Genomic DNA, 18,033 nt, shown 5'->3' with positions numbered 1-18,033 from the left:
GAAATTATTATTTGTTGTTTTTATTTTAGAACATGTTATTCCGTATTTGAATTTAATATACATGTTTAAGAATTCCAAACTCGAGAAAATTTCTAGATCTGCCACAGAGAGTAATTGTTCAATCAAACACACATTGGATTTCCTATTAAAAGCGAGCCCATTCTTACACTCCATTATTTCCATTTGATTATTTGTTGCAAAAAACTTCAAAATTTAAAGAAAGGAGTGGCAAATCCGGGAAGAAACGAACAACGCGTAAAAACTAAGCGACCCAAAAAAGCATAATATACTTGAAATATATACGGTTGTATTTATATAAAAGTCAATGCCTTGTAAAATAATCAATTAAAACTATTTTAGTCCTACAGAATTAAAAAAAAAAAAAAAAAACAAAATTAATTAAAAATTTAAATAAAGCAGCCAACGTCTGTGAAATTACAAAATAAAGAACAAAGATCGAGCTCCAACTGCAGGACTCCCATTTCCATTTTCTCTCTCTAGATTCCCTCTCTTTCTCTCTCCTCCCAAGCTCCTCATCAATGGCGAACAGTAATCTACCTCGAAGAATCATCAAGGTTTGTTCACTCTTTTACCTGATTTAATTTTTTATTTTAAGCGATCATTTTGTAAAAATTGTAATGATGAAATTCTAGGGTTTGTGCTTTTGTTTGTTAATCATGATTAATTTGGTGATTTCGTGTTGATTTGTTCAGGAAACTCAGCGTCTCCTCAGCGAGCCAGGTCTTTCTCTCTCTAAAACCCCCTTTTTTTTGGTTTGGGAACTTGTGTGCAATTTATAGTGGATTAATTGTGATTGTTTTTGTGTTTTTATGATAAAAAGTGATTGAATTTTGTGGTTGATCATGTTTGTTTTTTAATTGTTGGGTTTGGTGGGTTTTGGTTGCAGCTCCGGGTATAAGTGCTTCACCTTCAGAAGACAATATGCGGTACTTCAATGTTATGATTCTTGGACCTTCACAGTCACCATATGAAGGTATAATCATGGTTTTATCGTCTTTCGGAAAAGTTCGTTATTTTTTGTTTGATGTGATTGTGGTTTTTCAACATTCTTTTGTGGTTTTTAGGAAAATGGGATTGTTTGTTTGATGTTTTGAAGGATGAGGGAAGAAAGGGCATGTGGAGAGTGAGTGGCAGGGTAGTGTTTGCAAGGTGGCATACGGCGCAAAGCTTCATAGGAGTTTTTATCGTACTCATGTCTGATTGTGTGGGGATGGGAGTTGGGGTTGATGAAATTTTCAAATTAGGGATTTCACTTGTGAATTATGCAGATAAGTCACACCAACTGTATATGCTGACATCTTTAGGAATACCGGCTTTTGTTTCTTTGTCTTCTCTTTCACTTGTTCTTGGTTGTTAGATTTCAGTTGTCCTCTATAACTCTTGGTAAATAACAGAATCATCTTTTAGCAGTGCTGTTTTTGAAGTTTGAATATGACTCACCTTGTGATGCGTGACCACTATTGATTTGTATAAGATATCTGTCGTAATGAATTCAATCATTCTCAGGATTTTAAAATAGAAGCTTTTTCTAACATGTTGTGGCTATATCGATTCTTCTTGACCCATTATACTCAATGCCTATTATGGTAAAGCCATGCCTCAGTTCTTTGGCATGTGTTTTTTGGTGCATCACAAGTCTGCTCTAGTCCTCATTGAGTATAATGTTGAGGTGCACAATAGCTCTCCCATTCTATATTGTGCTTTATTATCTGGGTTCCAACTGCTGTTATGTTGTCTATCATCTTCCTCTCTTACTTTAGCTCTCTGCTCTTCTCCCATCATGTTCTGTTTTCTAATTCAACCTTTTTTTCATCCCCTTTAATTCTGATTTTGTTTCTGTCCTTAGTATCTTTTCCACCCGTGCTTTCAGAGGTGGAGGGGGGGGGGGTGGTAGAGGCCCGGCCCCTGTGGCCCAAACGCCAACTATTTTATCTTTAAATGCTGCCCCCCTTAAATATAGTTAAATAATAAATGTTTCTTATACTGATACATAGAGCGATATAGCTCAATGGTAATTTAAGATTGCTGCAATACTAGAAGATCCAAGGTCGAATCTTGTTATGTACTTTTATAGTTCTAATCCTTTTTTTTTTGGCTAAATTTTGCACATCTTTTATTATATGAGTACTATATTAATCTTTCTTTGCTTAGTTCTCATATATTTTTCTTTGCTCCTACAATCATTCATGTAATTAATTTTGCCCATTTACTATATTCCAATATTGTATTCATTTTTCTTGATTTTACATTTGAACTTATCATCATATTATACGAATTTAACCATTGGTAACTTTAATATTACCTTTGTTTCTTATTATTTGCAACAAAAGGGGTATTATTCCTTTCATTGTGAGATTATAAAAAATTCCTTTGGTGCAAGTAAGAAGAAACAGAGGTAGTAATAATGATTAAAAGTTAAAAATGGTTTTAAAAATATATATGATCAAATAAAGGTAAATGTATTAACGCAAAAACAATAATTTAGCATTGAAAAAAGCGTACAAAATATTATATGGAGTACTATTTTATTTGTATAAGTTTTGGCCCCCTTGGATTTTAATACCTGGCTTCGCCCCTGCATGCTTTAATACTAAGTTATTATTAGATCAGTCTTGTTACTTCTGATTCCCCCCCACCCTCCTATTTTTCACATTCCCAAAATTGTGGCTACAAAACATGATCTGTTGTTTGGTGGGACTAGGGCCAGGTTTCCTTGAAGCTTTACTATCTTTTTTTTTTCCCCTTTCTTCTTTAACTTGGAGAATTCAATTTTATTCAAGTGTCACTCTTGTTGTAATTTGTAAGCCAGCTTAAATCTGGAAGATGACTTTCTTACCTCCTAACCCCCCCCCCCCCCCCCAAACCAAAAAATATAATCGGAAACTTGAAATTGCTTAATCTCATAGAAACTTCTTTTGGTACTTATATTCTAGCTTAATTGCTTTAGCCTTATATATTTCTGTGACACGTAATTATGCTCTAACTTCAAACTGATGCTAGAATAATGTACCTTCGTATGTGTAATTGTGTATATCACCACTTATTGGGGTTCTTAACTAATTATTGAACTTGGATATACTTCTGGGGTACTGTTATTGGTCATTTAAAGCAACAGATTGAAATCAATCACTTATGAAGCATACTAGCAGCAATGCATTTGTAGGTTTTTTTTTTTTTTTTTTTCTTACGCTGCATTGAAGTATAGAACAGTGGCCTGGATGCAGTATTTTTAAAGAACTTACAACAAAGAGCTGCTTGTAAAGCGAATTTCAAGATGCTGTTGACTTATCTGACCTTTTACAGTGGCATTCCATTTATTAAGATGGCTCAAGGTCTACCATTTATCTTCTTCAAGGATTGTATTGTGAAACAAAAGATGTTGATTTTTAAGGAGTAGAAGCTGCTTAGTCCTTAGGATTAAGGATGTGGCCTTTTTATGTAAATGGGGCTTCCCCTTTAAGGCTTGACTAATGGACAGTAGCCACAGGTTTCCAAAGACTTGATTCCAACTACTGTTAAATTCGCACTTAGCTTTCTTCTAATTTAATATTAGCGCTTGAACCCATGAGCCTTGCGCTTAGGGCCCAAGATTCGCCTTTTTATTCTTTACACAATTTATGCTTTAGGCATTAGCTGGTAGGTATGATATTCCCTTGTGGTGCTAAATGCTGTTGCCTTATCATTGTTGCTTTCTGAATTTGCATAATTCTATGATTGGTTGTGAATTTCAGTTAACACCATACTCTTCATTTTTGTTGCTCTTCTAGTCATGTTTCAAAATTGCAAATGGAAATGTTCACTAAAACTCATTAGCATTTGATTCGGTTCCAGATTCTGACATTAATGCTCCCAAATTGTGTTCCCATTATTATGTACAGGAGGAGTATTTAAGTTGGAACTATTTTTGCCGGAGGAGTATCCAATGGCTGCTCCAAAGGTATGTTAAACTTTACCTGCCAAATTAATTTTACTGGTTTTTCAATTGTGGTTTTGGTTTCTTGCATATCGTGCAGATTATACCTGTGGATCTATAACTTATTAGCACTGAGCCATCTCATTAAATTTCCCATGTAAAATCCTTTATAGCTAACTTATAGCTCTATTAGGAAACTAAAATGTTTTTAGATATTTAAGTATGTTTACAAAATAAGCTACATAGCAACCAAATTTTCTTTTTGATTTATGAAAATCTAACATAAAACAAGCTCCTTCCTCACCCGTCTAACGTACTGCTTTTGTCCCTCATGGCCACATGTCTATTTTTTAAACTTGAAAAAAAAAATTAGTGAGAATAAAAATAGCCTCAGTTGCTTGAAGAAAGGAGATAACCAAAGGCGGGGTTGGTCTTTGGCCTTTGGTTTACAAAGATGACTTTACCTTTCCTCCATTCAAGTCCCATCCATTTCTGATTTTATAGTTTATTCTTTCCCAATATCAAGATCTAGGGTTTTTTATTAGACCCTAGATCTGTTAAGATAATATTTGGATTCACTTTAGATTACATTGCGAAATTGACATATCTTTAAAATAAATAAATAATAATAATAATAAAAAAAAGACATGTCTAAGCTGCTTATTGCTAGTAAAACATATTGTCAAAGTTTGTTTATGAATAGTGCAAAAGTCAAATTATTGGAAAAGCAAAGGAACTATGATAAAGTTCAACTTTAACATGGATCTTCCTATCTAGCTGACATCTCAAGCTGTCCCGTTTCTGTCTTTAGTCACCAGTCTCACCGCCCTTATTGGTGTTGTAAGGATGTTGGAAAATAATTTGTTTTAACTAATGGGATAGCGAGGGTGGATTGGAGGGATGGTTTCTCAAGAATTGGGAGGAGGTCCTAACACTACACCTTTTTCTCTATTAAATGATAAAAAATTAAAAAAAATTAAAAAAAAAAAGCTCTCATATGATTGAGTTTAGAAATTTGTAAATTATAAAGATGTGTTTAGAGAGATTGAGGTGGAGTAGAAAGTACTCTTAGCAAAAAGAGTGGCTTACCCTAGGAAATTTAATTTACATCTCTTGTAGGTCGATATCCCTTAAGAAAGTGATGTTGAGACCTATTCTTCTCTATCAAGCTCAGTAAAGGGAGCAATATGTACCATGCTCTGGATGCTTTCTTTTATTAACAAAGATCCCGTTGGAGGTGACTATGTGCTTTATCCAATTTCGAATGCATAGAATCGCCTCAAAAACATATTTTGGTCTAAAAGAAAATTTTAGAGCAATACACTATCCATAAAGTAGTGGAAAACTGTATTCACATGGTGGTCAAAGAAACATACTGGCTCAAGCTGATTTGTTGATTATTTAAACCCCACTGATGTATGTCCTAATTTCGAAATTTGATATTTTCTTTGTTTCTGTACCCAATTTTGTTTCCCTTTCATTGATTAGAAGTGTTATATTATTGTCACCTATTTGTGACTTAATATTCTGTATATAAGGAAATAAATCTTTGGAGGATTTTTCTCTTGCTTTACAATTTGAGATACTGCATTTGGATATAAGCCCTACAACATCTAACTGCCGAATGGCAGTCCAGAGTAACACACATGTTACAACTGATTGGAGCTTCTTTACCTCCTTGGCCCCTTTCCCATGGGATGAGTCGTTATCATTGCTTAAATCCTGGCTAAAAGGGATGAGTCATTATCATTGCTAAAATTCTGGCTAACTTATAAATTAATCGTAAGCAAAAATAATGCAGAATAAATGCATGAACCAACAATAAAAGTGACACACTGATTCTATCTAGAAATCTGAGAACAGTGAAAAAAATTGCTTAAGTGCTTTGAGACCTCCTATGATGTTTATGATATTTCAGTGACTTACAAGGCTCTCACGATCAACCTTGATTGGAGTAGATTGACCATTGTCATGCCAACATAAGGTATCCAATCCCGTGATCTGAGCGGATTGACCTTTGTCATGTTATCAAAGATGACTATGCGCTTTATCCAATTTCAAATCCATAGAATCGCCTCAAAAACATATTTTGGTCTAAAAGAACATTTTAGAGCAATACACTATCCATAAAGTAGTGGGAAACTGTATTCAAATGGTGGTCAAAGAAACATACTGGCTCAAGCTGATTTGTTGATTCTTTAAACCCCACTGATTTGTTGATTAAGTTAAACACTAACATTTTATAGATATCTTTGTCATTCTCTTCTTGATTTTACAATCCCTCATGATCTTTACATATTATTCTAAATCCCTAGAATCAAAATATGAAACATTCTTGTGAAACATATCCTATGCCAAGGCAGCATCTTAACTGAATAGGCCACACAGCTGTGTACCATGAACCACATGACCATGAACCTTATACAACTCACATCTTCTATCTTCTCAAGAAAGGGGTGCATGGCCGTATGCCATTTCACGATTATGTACGTGGTCTCTGAGGACATTTGTTATTGCATCACGTCTTCACATAATCACGCAATATATGCTTCCCCGATTATACTCAGTTTTGACAGCAATCATTCCTGACGTTTCCACTACCGACAACTTTTTTATTCTGCAAGGGTTTTTTGGCTGATGGCTTATAGTTGCTTTTGCATTGTCTATAGTGCTTTCAGTAGTTCTTATGGTGTAACCATCAAAGGTTTTAACAAATTGAGTGTATTCCTGAATGCCTTTCTGCTACCTCTCTTTTCCTATCTCACTTTTTTACTTCTTAGGGGTTTTGAATCATTTAGTCAATTGGCGACGAGGAGTTACAAGAGGGTGTGATGTTTCATTGTGTTGATTGATTGATCTAATTTGCTCTTCTCCACTTTTTTTGACTGCACATTTTGTGGTGTTTGATTTTACTTGCTTGATTGACTGTAACAGGTTCGATTTCTCACCAAGATATATCATCCAAACATTGATAAGGTAAGGTGGACTCTTTCTTTTAGCTTTAATTTTTCCCTATTCAAAATTATCCTCGCGTAAAATATGATTTTTGTTTCTGGCAGCTAGGGAGGATATGCCTTGATATTCTCAAAGACAAGTGGAGTCCTGCTCTTCAGATACGAACTGTACTCTTGAGGTAATTTTTGTTTGTGATTCTTCCAAAGATAATATGAACTATCAGCCCTAAGGCTTCCCTATTACTTTGGATGATACAGTGGTGTTACCTTACCAGAAAGCTTCCCTCCCCTCTTTTCCTTTCTTTTTAGGAAACTAGATCCCTCCATATTGAAAAGAAAATGCATGACCACTCCTTTCTTCCTCTGTCCCTTTCCTCCATGGTTGTTAACAAATTCTGTGAAGTACAATGGAATCAAAATCCATAGTTGGTACCACCATAACCGCCTACAAACACTTCATCAATGTGAGTTTTCTGGAGAAATCAGGGGATACTCTGCAATATGTTTGTAGCTTGAAGGTTTTCCTAGAAGGCCTGTCAAATATTAGATTATTTTTTTCTAATCAACACACTTTATTTTATCTAATTGAACCTCTCATATGAACTTATTTCTGATGGCATTTTGTCCTGTTTTAATTGTGTTGTTTTCATGCCATGTTTCAGTTTTTAACTTTAGTATGGTTATTGATGATGCTCCTATGCTTGTTATTTCAGTATTCAAGCATTGCTTAGTGCTCCAAACCCCGATGACCCTTTGTCTGAGAACATTGCTAAGCATTGGAAAACAGATGAGGCAGAAGCTGTTGAAACTGGTGAGTAATCGATATTCTTCTAGAAGAATTGTAGTTTGAATTTATTTATTTTGGCCTGCAAGTAAGTGGCCAAATATTATTTCTTCCATCCACAAATTAATAATGTATTTTGTTCAAGAGTCGCAATTGATGTCGCCTTTTCATCTGAAATGTGCAGCGAAAGAATGGACTCGTCTATATGCAAGTGGGGCTTAATAACATGGCAACAACTTTACCCTCTTCAAATAACAATTGTGATGTTTGTTATCTGACTGATTCTAAACCAAGCCTTCTGGTTAGAAACATGAATATCAAGTGATAATCTAGGTTAAATGATGATCAATTGTTCGTATAAAATAGCCTTGTTTTCTGTTGTCTCTTCTATCTTTTCTACCCTGTCGAATCTTTTGCTTGGAAATTGTATAATTTTTATTTGCGTTGCATATCTGGAGCTGTTTTATTGTCATTATAGAAGGTAACTGAAATTCAGTTGCATGTAAGCATCGTGTGAGAACTATTTTTCAAGCTTCCTGGTGATCCTTGGAGGTGAGTAACTGTGAGTTCATGGTGGATCCAAGGGTGCGAAGTTCTAATAACTCGTACCAAATTGTTTTCTGTTATGTTCAGCTAACTGGGACATAGTTTAAAACTCCGAACTTGTTAATCTTATTATTTATGGTAAAATTTTGGATTCCAATTACTTAGAAAGGTTGAAGTACATGATAACCTTATAATGTAAGCCGACTCTGATTTTCTTGACTACCTAAAATAGTGTAACAGTAATCCTGAACTTTCCCCCGATCTAGTGCCAGTGAATTTTACAAATGCATTTAAAGTGGCCCTTTTTTCGTCACAATAATGTTATTTCATCATCCTTTTGTTGTTACAGCTGCTTCGCTTACTCCGTTCAGTCTCTTACCTATCAACTTCATCCCATTTTAGCTAAAGATTAAAGGCTTGAATCGTGGTACTTACATTGGGTTGGATTCAATTCGTATAGCACACAATAAATGTGTGCATCTTGCTGTGTAGGCTAAAACTTCAACTACAATCATTCATGCCAAATTGGCAAAATATATTTACGTCATATAAGCGAAAAATTAACATTGTAAAAAGCCAAAAACATTTTACAATGAGCCCTATCAGATGAGCAAATAGGTTATTCCCGTTTGCCAAAAGAAAAGGGTTAAATCTCTACGTTTTGGGACTACTTTAAGATTTAATAGGTAATATTTAAATTTTTACTTACAAGAAACGATTTTATAAAATCCAAGATCTACATTGAGGTTGTGAGATAAGATAGCTTCACGTAAAAACTACCGGTGTAAAAATACTCGATTTCCGCCATAAGATAATGGTGTATACAAATGGATGGTGAGGATAAACTGGATTGTACACTCAAGTAAGGAACAAAAAACATTAAAAGCCTAAAGCATGATCCTTATCTAGAGAGACAGTATATATTTGTGAGTTATAAGAGTATCTATCTTTATCTTACTAGTGGACACTAAGATTACAAGTACTTGAACATTGTTAAATAATTACTGCAAAATTTCATGTCACTTGTAAAAATTCTACTTACATTTTCTTCTTTGTACTTCTCCTTTATTTCAATCTCTACGTGTTGTTCATTCAATTTTCATCCCTCACATTTATTACATGGTCTCCACTCTCCAGATCTAGTGGCTTTATATGGTCCCAATTTACTCATCATCCAATTTTTCTTTTTTTTTTTTTTTTTTTTTTTTATTTTTAATTTTAATTCTTATAATGTAGTCAACATTAATCTCTTTTTATACTATGTATAAATTAATGTCCGTACTGTACCTATTATAATTTTGAACATAAAAAACAAAACCCGTAACCTTCATAATCTCTAAAAAAATAATCTGGAATATACCGTTATAAAAAGTATTTGATGTATTTAATAATAAAAACTTCATTAAAAACACAATATCAACAATTATACAAATGTGTTTTTTTACAAATAAACTACTTACTCTTTTTTGTTTTTTTTTTTTTTTTTTTTTTTTTTTTTTGACGAGAAGAAAAAGGGATTTCATTAATAATATATCGCCAAACAACACTTACATATAATTCTTAAGAAATCAAGAATTCCAACAAAAGTACACACCTTAAAACTAAATACATCGTAGAATTGATTAACAATCGCTTTTATAAAAAACTTCATGTGAAGCAATACAATATGTGAGTTCGCACTGATTCGGCTTGAAATCCACGGATGCGTAGTCGTTTGAGTGAAAATATTCATGTGGTCCTTTAGATTCTTGTAGACAATATGAAACCCTAGATCTTCAACTCTTACCATAGAAACATAATAAAATAAAATAAAAACTCAAGAGAAAAATCATCATCTCAAGGATGAGATCTGTTTATTGAAAGTAATTTAAAGGACTTGGGGCTTACCACCGGCAAGAACACCAGTGGAGGCCCCTACAAAAGTTCACAACTTAGATCAAGAGGAAAAGAGATTGTAGAGATGAAGAGAAAAGGGAGAAGAAACCCTCAAGAGAATTGAAAAAACCTAGCAATGGAGGCTAGGAAAACCCTCCCAAGGAGATACCCTAGAGGGAACCAAAAAAAACCCTCCCGAAATTTTTTATTTTATTTTTTGTGTTTTTTTTTAAAGGAAAAATTGCCCGCAATAATCCCACCTTTGGCCCGTCCGCCGAAAATAATCCGACCTTTCGAATATTTTTTAATAATCCCACCTTTACCCCCCGATCTTTTTTAATGGTCCCAACCGGTCACTTAACTTGCTGCAGCAAGTTACTTGACACGTGTTGGCACCCGATTAGTTTAAATAATAAAATTAAAAAAAAGTTAAAAAGTTAAAAAGTTAAAAAAAAAAAAAAAAAAAAAAAAAAAAAAAAAAAACAAGTAATTAAAATTAAAGCCACCCACCAGCCAAAACCACCTCCCTAACCACTGATGCCGGAGCGGCGACCTCCCCAGCCACCAATCCCGGCACGACGACCTCCTTAACGACCAACCCCGACCACCTCCTTCCCTGACCACCTAAACCCGCTCCTTCCCCGACCACCCAACACACCTAAACCACCGCCTTCCCCGACCACCCAACCCACCTATAACAGTAAACCACCTCCTTCCCCGACCAAAACGACACCCTATCACCAGATCCACCGTCGAAATCGGCAAAACCCCAAACCTCCCATCGCCTATTCGGCCTCGCAACCACCCCCATCCCCTAATTTCCACTTTGCCGACATCCCCCGCCCCCCTCTGGCCGCGTCGACCTTCCCCTTTCCCGAATTCCAGCCGCGTCGACCTTCCCCTTTCCCGAATTCCAGTCGCGTCAACCACAAACCCCCATTAAATCCTTGCCCCGATTCCCGAATTCCAGCCAACCCAACCACAAACCCCCATTAACTCCTTGCCCCGATTCCGCGTTGAACCCGTCGGGTTCGGTTTGGTGGGTTTTGTGGTCTTGAATTAAAGGGTTAAAGGGGGTCTGTGGTTGGGTTGGCTGGGTGGGGGTCGTCAGTGCGACGACTTCTAGGTGGCGGTGGTTTCAGGCATGGGTGGGATGGTGGTTCTAGGGTTTGAGTTTGGATGGTGGTGGGAACGGTGGTGGCTGAATTGGGGGTGACTGTGGTGGTTCTTGTTTTTTTGTTTTTTTTTTTTTAACTTTTTTTACTTTTAATTTTTGGTCAATCAAGTAACGACACGTGTGAATTAAACTTCAAAAAAAAAAAAAAAAAAAAACCTACTCAACCGGTTCCAGGTAAAATGGGACCATTAAAAAAGATCGGGGGGTAAAGGTGGGATTATTAAAAAATAATCGAAAGGTGGGATTATTTTCAGCGGACGGGCAAAAGGTGGGATTAATCCGGGCAATTTTTCCTTTTTTAAATTACAACATTTATCTTTTAAACTGAATATACACGGTAACATAGTTTTGTCTAGCTTTGATGATATTAAATTATTAAGTAAATGTATAGGGGTCTTGTTAAATTCGTATAGATTTATACTTTTCACAATATCAAACTTTTAAAAATTTTAGGTATGGGTAATTATTGATATCAATGATTAAAATAATACGTTGTGTGAAATGACAAGGTGTCGCAATAAAAAAGATTTACAGTTAAGCAAAGGAAGCATAACACAATCTTACCTTGTCTAATAAGACCACATTACATTAATAAATACTTCCTCCGTTCTTTTTTACTTGACTCGCTTTAACTTTTACACTATTTATCATCCCTCCTTTGACCGTTTTTAGTGAATATTATGTAAGGAAAAACATATTCATGTGGCCATGTGGGATCTTTTTGAATTCATCTAAATAAGTACTAACATAATAACATAATGTTTAACTTTTATAATTTTTGCTTATGAACAATAAGTTATTAATCGTTAAAATTTTGCATTAGCAAGCATGATAAAATAAACATGTCAAATAAAAAATAACTGGGCAATTATAATAACTACTACTAGATGTGATAAAAAAATCGGGACAAGACTTAACATGATACGTCGTGCCAAAATCCGCAAAAAAAGTAGCGGGCTTTCGGGCTTTTTTCAGGTCGGATTCAGGCTTTTAACTAAAAATGCATTTTTAGGCTTGCCAAATCCGCCCTATATTCGAACCGAATCGGACCGAGCTAGCGGGCCAGACCGATGTTGATCACCTCTACTACCCTCTTTGTCCTTATTTTTTTGCCCTATTGTAAAAAATTGGGTCAAATAAACTTTAAAAATTTTGACAATAAACTCTTACTAATCTATAATAATATAATCAAGTGAAGTCTTGTTGGATTCGACTCGCTATATTTTATTAATATCAAATTTTTATAATTTTAACGCTTATAAAAATGTTAAAAATCAGAAAAAAGTTTCTTCTATTATATAAAAAAAAAAATGAAAGAACATAGAAGAAGAATCACAAGCATCAATAGAGGTGAATAATCACCTTAAACATCCTTTTAAATTGAGGTTTATGAGAGTTATTTATCAAGAGAATAATGGTGGTACCTTAAGCATCCTCTTAAATTGGAGGTTATAAAAAATTACTCATGAAATTAAGTGAGAGAAGCCAAATATCAAACCGTTGGAGTCCAACGGGCAACACGCATTTGATCGAGTGATTGGAACTGACGCCTTGAATTCCCTTTCTTTATCCCAACAACATTTACTTAAGTACTCGTACTATTTAAATATACTTTTCCAATAATTATTGAACATCAAAAAATATTATCCAATATCTAGTTTTAAAAATTATTAATTTGTTTTGTTCAACCTCAAGTTTATGAATATGATTAATTTTTTAATTTTTAACAAAACATTGTCTATTAGATGTGTCATTGGAGTAGTGTTTGAAGTTTTTTTTTTATTTTTATTTTTTTGAAAAAAGGTAAAAATTTCATTACTTTCAAAAAATATTTACACCAATACAAGGCCCCAAAAAGGCCACAACCACCAAAAGGAACCTACAAAAACCGCAACAAACTGCAGCACAAAAACAGGCCAAAACTAGCCAAAATCAAACAAGAACTATAAGAAGAACAAGAAAAAGTAAGTGATTAAACATCTAACTCAATCCCTATTCTTCCTACTCGTTTTCTTGGGCATAACCACACTGATTCTATGATATATGTCTCACATCAACTTCTTCATCACATTTTGAGGACTCTGCAAACAAAGATCCCAAACAGCCTTGTTACTCTGCTACCAGACTAAATACAGCACACCTGCATAGCAACTCTGAACCACCTGTCTTCTGAATCTTCTTGCAGTAGCCTTCAACCTGTCATTACAGATTTCCAGGGTGCTAGGATCACACTTATACCCAGTCACTTTATCAACAATCCTGCAACACTCCTTGGTGTACTGATACTCAAAGAACAAGTGTTCATCAACTATCACTTCAGCCAAACCACACAAAGGACAATCAGAAACAACAATAATGCCCAATTTAGCCAATCTTGCCCTTACTCTTATTCTTTTCCACACAATCATCCAACTAGTAAAACTGTGTCTTGGGATATTCATTCTATTCCACACCCAATTACATCGTGGCACATCCTAATTCTCTTCCTTTAACCACTTATAGCCACTAGCAGCTGTATAATTCTTCCCAGTAGCTAACCATTTACTACCAGAGTACCCAAATTTAAACCTTTCCTTCAACTTCCAAAACTGTTTCCAACTCTAGCTAGCAGAGCTAGAGCGGGAAACCCTTTTCCAATTTCTATCCTTGATATACAAGTGATTAATCCATTTCACCCACAGACTGTCCTGTTTACTAGCAATATTCCAAATTTGCTTTCCCATTGCTGCCAAATTCCAAAGGTAACAGTCATGGATTCCAAGCCCACCTTGCTTCTTACTTCTACACACAAAATCCCATGCAATTGGGGGGACCTTGTTAGACACAGCCTTTCCATCCCATAGAAAGTTTTTACAGACTGAAACAATCCCATCTAAAACACATTTAAGCAATATAAAAATCGATGCCCAATAAGAGTGAAGAGACATCAAGACAGAATTAACAAGCTGAGCCCTTCCTGCATAAGATAGAGTTCTTGAACCCCAAGACCTGATTCTAGCTGTAATCTTGTCAATAAGACATTTGACAATCTGTCTAATTCAATTTCTTAGAGATGACACTAACTCCAAGGTACTTAAAAGGCAGAAAATATTCTGTAAACCCAAACTCTTCAATTATCTCTTTCTTCTCTTCAGCATTAATGTTGCAACAGTATAAATTTGATTTACCACTATTAGCAACCAAGCCTAAAAATGCAGCAAAGGTAGCTAGACTTCTCAAAAGCAGAGAGACGGACTGCTTGTCACCTTTGCTGAACAAAATAAGGTCATCTGCAAACACTAGGTGATTAAACTTCATCTTCCTGCACCTAGAATGAAACTAAAACCTTTTATCCTCACCCACACACTTCAAGATTCTAGACAGGTACTCCATGCAAAGAACAAAGAGCAGAGGGGACATAGGATCCCCTTATCTCAATCCTCTTTTGCCTTGAAACAAACCTTCCAGACCCCCATTTATAATATTCAAAGAGAAAGCATCAGAAGTAACACAAGTCATCACCAACTTGGCAAACTTTCCAGGGAAGCCAAAAGCATTCAGCATTTCCTCAAGGAAATCCCATTTAACTGAATCATAAGCTTTTTTAATATCTGCTTTTAACAGGCAGCTACTAGGAGCATTTCTCCTTCCATAATAAGAAACCAAATCCTGAATTATGCTTATATTATGAACGATCTGTCTATTCTCACTAGTGGAAAAAATCTCATTCGTAACAGGCTATTTGTAACGGGCAAAGTTTTGCCCGTTACAACTAAGATATTCGTAACGGGCAAAGTAGTGTCCGTTACGAATACTTATTTATTCGTAACGGGCAAAGTAGTGTCCGTTACGAATACTTATTTATTCGTAACGGGCAAAATAGTGTCCGTTACGAATACGTATGTATTTGTAACGGACAACTTAGTGCCCGTTACGAATAAATAAGTGTTCGTAACGGACACTATTTTTCCCGTTACGAATACTATATTATTCGTAACAGACACATTGTGCCCGTTACAAATAAATTAGTCCAAATGAGCCCATAGCCCATTAGTTATTATTATTAGGATTTCTCGATCTGCAGCCGTCAACCTTAATTATTGCCCTCCCCCCTCTATATCCTCTCTCCTCTATCATTTCCACTCATTCTCTCTCTCTCTCTCTCTCTCTCTCTCTCTCTCTCTCTCTCTCTCTCTTTCTCTCTCTTTCTCACTCAATCTCTCTACTTCTCTTATCAAGGTAAAATTTTCTCTAGGCGACTTTTCTTGTTTATAATATATTAGTGTCATAAAGAGAAATCCAATTGCTGAAATTCCTAATTTGCTTTTTTGGATGTAGAATGCGGTGACAAGTAGAAAGATGGGGAGCAAAGTTGCATCAAGAAGATGTCGAATTACTTTGCGGAGCAGTGAACGTGAGGGTGTTTCATATGTGCTCTTTTAATACTCTCAAATTAGTTTTTTAGGGGATTTCATGGGTTTTGTGGGTTTGTGAGGGTGGTGTTCATGGTGGTCGGATCTGACTTTTTGTGGATCTAACTTTCTTGATTTTTAAGGTGGGTGTCACGGGTCAGAAGAGTTGTGTTCGTGGTGGTCGGATGGCTTCGTGGGTGTAAATCTGGGTAAATGTAAAGCGGTGGCGATGGTAATTATACGGCGTTGGTGTTCTTTCTTTTTGCGTGGATTTTCTCGTTCCTAATTTGTAGATCTATAGTTTTTCTTTTGATCTTTTGAGGAATTATGCATATTTGGTGTTATGATTGTATTATGATAAAAAGGGATTGCTCATTTCTGGTCATTTTATTAGGTGGGTCTTCGTTCAATTCCAACATGCATGGTTGGATTTCCTATTTTTTTTATTCAATTTTCTCTGTTTTTGAATTAAATTGCTGATTTTTTTTTTAATTGATTTATAGGCAAGACGATACATTTACAATGATGTTCTTAAATTGTCTGATGTTGAAAAACTCATGGATTGCTCTGGTATTCAAGTAAGTCTTTTCAATTTTCCCAGAAATAAACACTGGTTCATTTTTTTTTGACGGGCTGATTCAATTATTTTTTTTAATTTTTATATATTTTTTTTTACGGGCTGATTCAATTATTTTTTAATTTTGATATTTTTTTTTCAATTATATTAATTTTGGTTTGTTGAAATTATTGAAGGTGGAGCATATAATATCTACACAAGGGAGCTTAAGACTAAACGTATCAGACCACAAATGTTGGGATAAAACTTGTTTTATTACAATTATGATTTGTTTTTGCTCTTTTATTAGTCTTAGTCTTAAGATGTAAAATTGCGACATTATGAGCAAGTTGATATGTTTTGAAGTGATAATGAATATATTTTTGCTTATCGTATATTAAATGTGTATTATACTTGTGTAAAAAAAAATTATTTGTGTATTATACTTGTGTAATAAAAAAATTATCTGTGTATTATACTTGTGAAAAAAAAAAAAAATCTCACAATTTGATAAAATGATCCAGCATGTGCTAGCACGTGCTGGATTTTTTTTTAATTGCATCAAACAGTATTCGTAACGGGCATATTTAATGTCCGTTACGAATAACGAGTTATTCGTAACGGGCAGTATAAATGCCCGTTACAAATAACGGGTTATTCGTAACGGGCAAAATAAATGCCCGTTACGAATAACCCATTATTTGTAACGGGCACTTGAAACGCCCGTTACAAATAACTACTTATTCGTAACGGACATTATAAGTGCCTGTTACGAATAAGTAGTTATTCGTAACGGACAGTGCCCGTTACGAATAATAATGGCTATCCGTAACAGCTGCATACGTAACGGACGCTGCCCGTTACGGAAGAGCCCTTTTTGCCCGTTACGGATGACCTTTTTTCCACTAGTGTCTCCACAAAACCAGTCTGAGATTGAGAAATGAGATTTGGGAGAACAACTTTCAATCTCAGGCACAAAAGCTTAGTAATATACTTATACACCACATTAGGCAATGGGCCTAAAATCCACCATAGACTTAGGTTGATCAATCTTTGGAATCAAAGACAAAGTAGTGCAATTAACTTCCTTGAGCAGCTTACCATTCTCAAAGAAATTCAAAAATGCCTCAGTAAAATCCTCACCAACAATCCTCCAGGCTTTCTTGAAGAATTGAAGCAGCTTGAATACCCATCTGGACCTGGAGCTTTATCATCAGGGATTGAGAATAAAGTTGCCTTGATCTCTTTCTTAGTGAAAGGAAGGCCAATAAGCTTCACTTGCTCATCAGTAAGCACATGCCCTTTCTGAACAACATCCACATTGATATTCACTATATCCCCAACATGATCAGTACCCAACAACTTTTTATAATAATCCACAAAGCCTTTAACAATACTTGCAGGACTATCACAATCCACTCCCATTTCATTTTTCACAGCCACAACCCTCTTCTTAAAAGTTCTCAGCTTAATACTTCTGCAAAAGAAGTATACTAAGCATGAGGTCATAGGTTTGAATATTAATGCTAACAATTCATTATTTAGTTAATGAATTATATTAATTGTATGACATGGTGCCACATAATCTGCCTATTCATAATGACACGTGACGGGCTCATGTCTTCCCATTGAGTTCAAATTGCTATCATAGCTTTATAGTATGGTTTCATCATGTAAAATACGTACTTCTCTCTTCATTTCGTATAAAAGTCGAGTAATTATCGAAACAACATAATGATACTTAACAAAAATTTAATAAATGTAATATGATTTCATTGAATATAACTTAATGTAATTCAATTCGGTTAAAGTAAAA

At 35.1% G+C, this 18,033-nt stretch overlaps 2 protein-coding genes across 2 annotated transcripts; one reads left to right on the top strand and one right to left on the bottom strand.

Moving 5' to 3' along the window:
* Positions 1–396: 396 nt before the first annotated feature.
* Positions 397–8,121, top strand: LOC145629240 (ubiquitin-conjugating enzyme E2 35). The gene is made up of 8 exons (XM_081681785.1): positions 397–575; positions 714–741; positions 908–994; positions 3,900–3,958; positions 6,869–6,910; positions 6,994–7,067; positions 7,602–7,699; positions 7,857–8,121. The coding sequence occupies exons 1-8, from the start codon at positions 540–542 to the stop codon at positions 7,892–7,894; spliced, it is 462 nt and encodes a 153-aa protein (XP_081537911.1). The 5' UTR covers positions 397–539; the 3' UTR covers positions 7,895–8,121.
* A 5,749-nt stretch (positions 8,122–13,870) lies between these two features.
* On the bottom strand, positions 13,871–17,726 carry LOC145628067 (uncharacterized). The gene is made up of 4 exons (XM_081680392.1): positions 17,344–17,726; positions 14,711–14,895; positions 14,334–14,455; positions 13,871–14,275 (listed from the first exon to the last, which is right to left on the bottom strand). Exons 1-4 carry the CDS (start codon positions 17,724–17,726, stop codon positions 13,871–13,873), a joined length of 1,095 nt encoding a protein of 364 aa, XP_081536518.1.
* Positions 17,727–18,033: the final 307 nt, after the last annotated feature.

The sequence above is a fragment of the Chenopodium album genome, chromosome 4 (genome assembly GCF_948465745.1).
Source record: "Chenopodium album chromosome 4, dcCheAlbu1.1, whole genome shotgun sequence".
Classification (NCBI taxonomy): domain Eukaryota; kingdom Viridiplantae; phylum Streptophyta; class Magnoliopsida; order Caryophyllales; family Amaranthaceae; genus Chenopodium; species Chenopodium album.
Note: the sequence above shows the minus strand (reverse complement) of the source record. Positions and strands in the feature narration are given on the sequence as shown.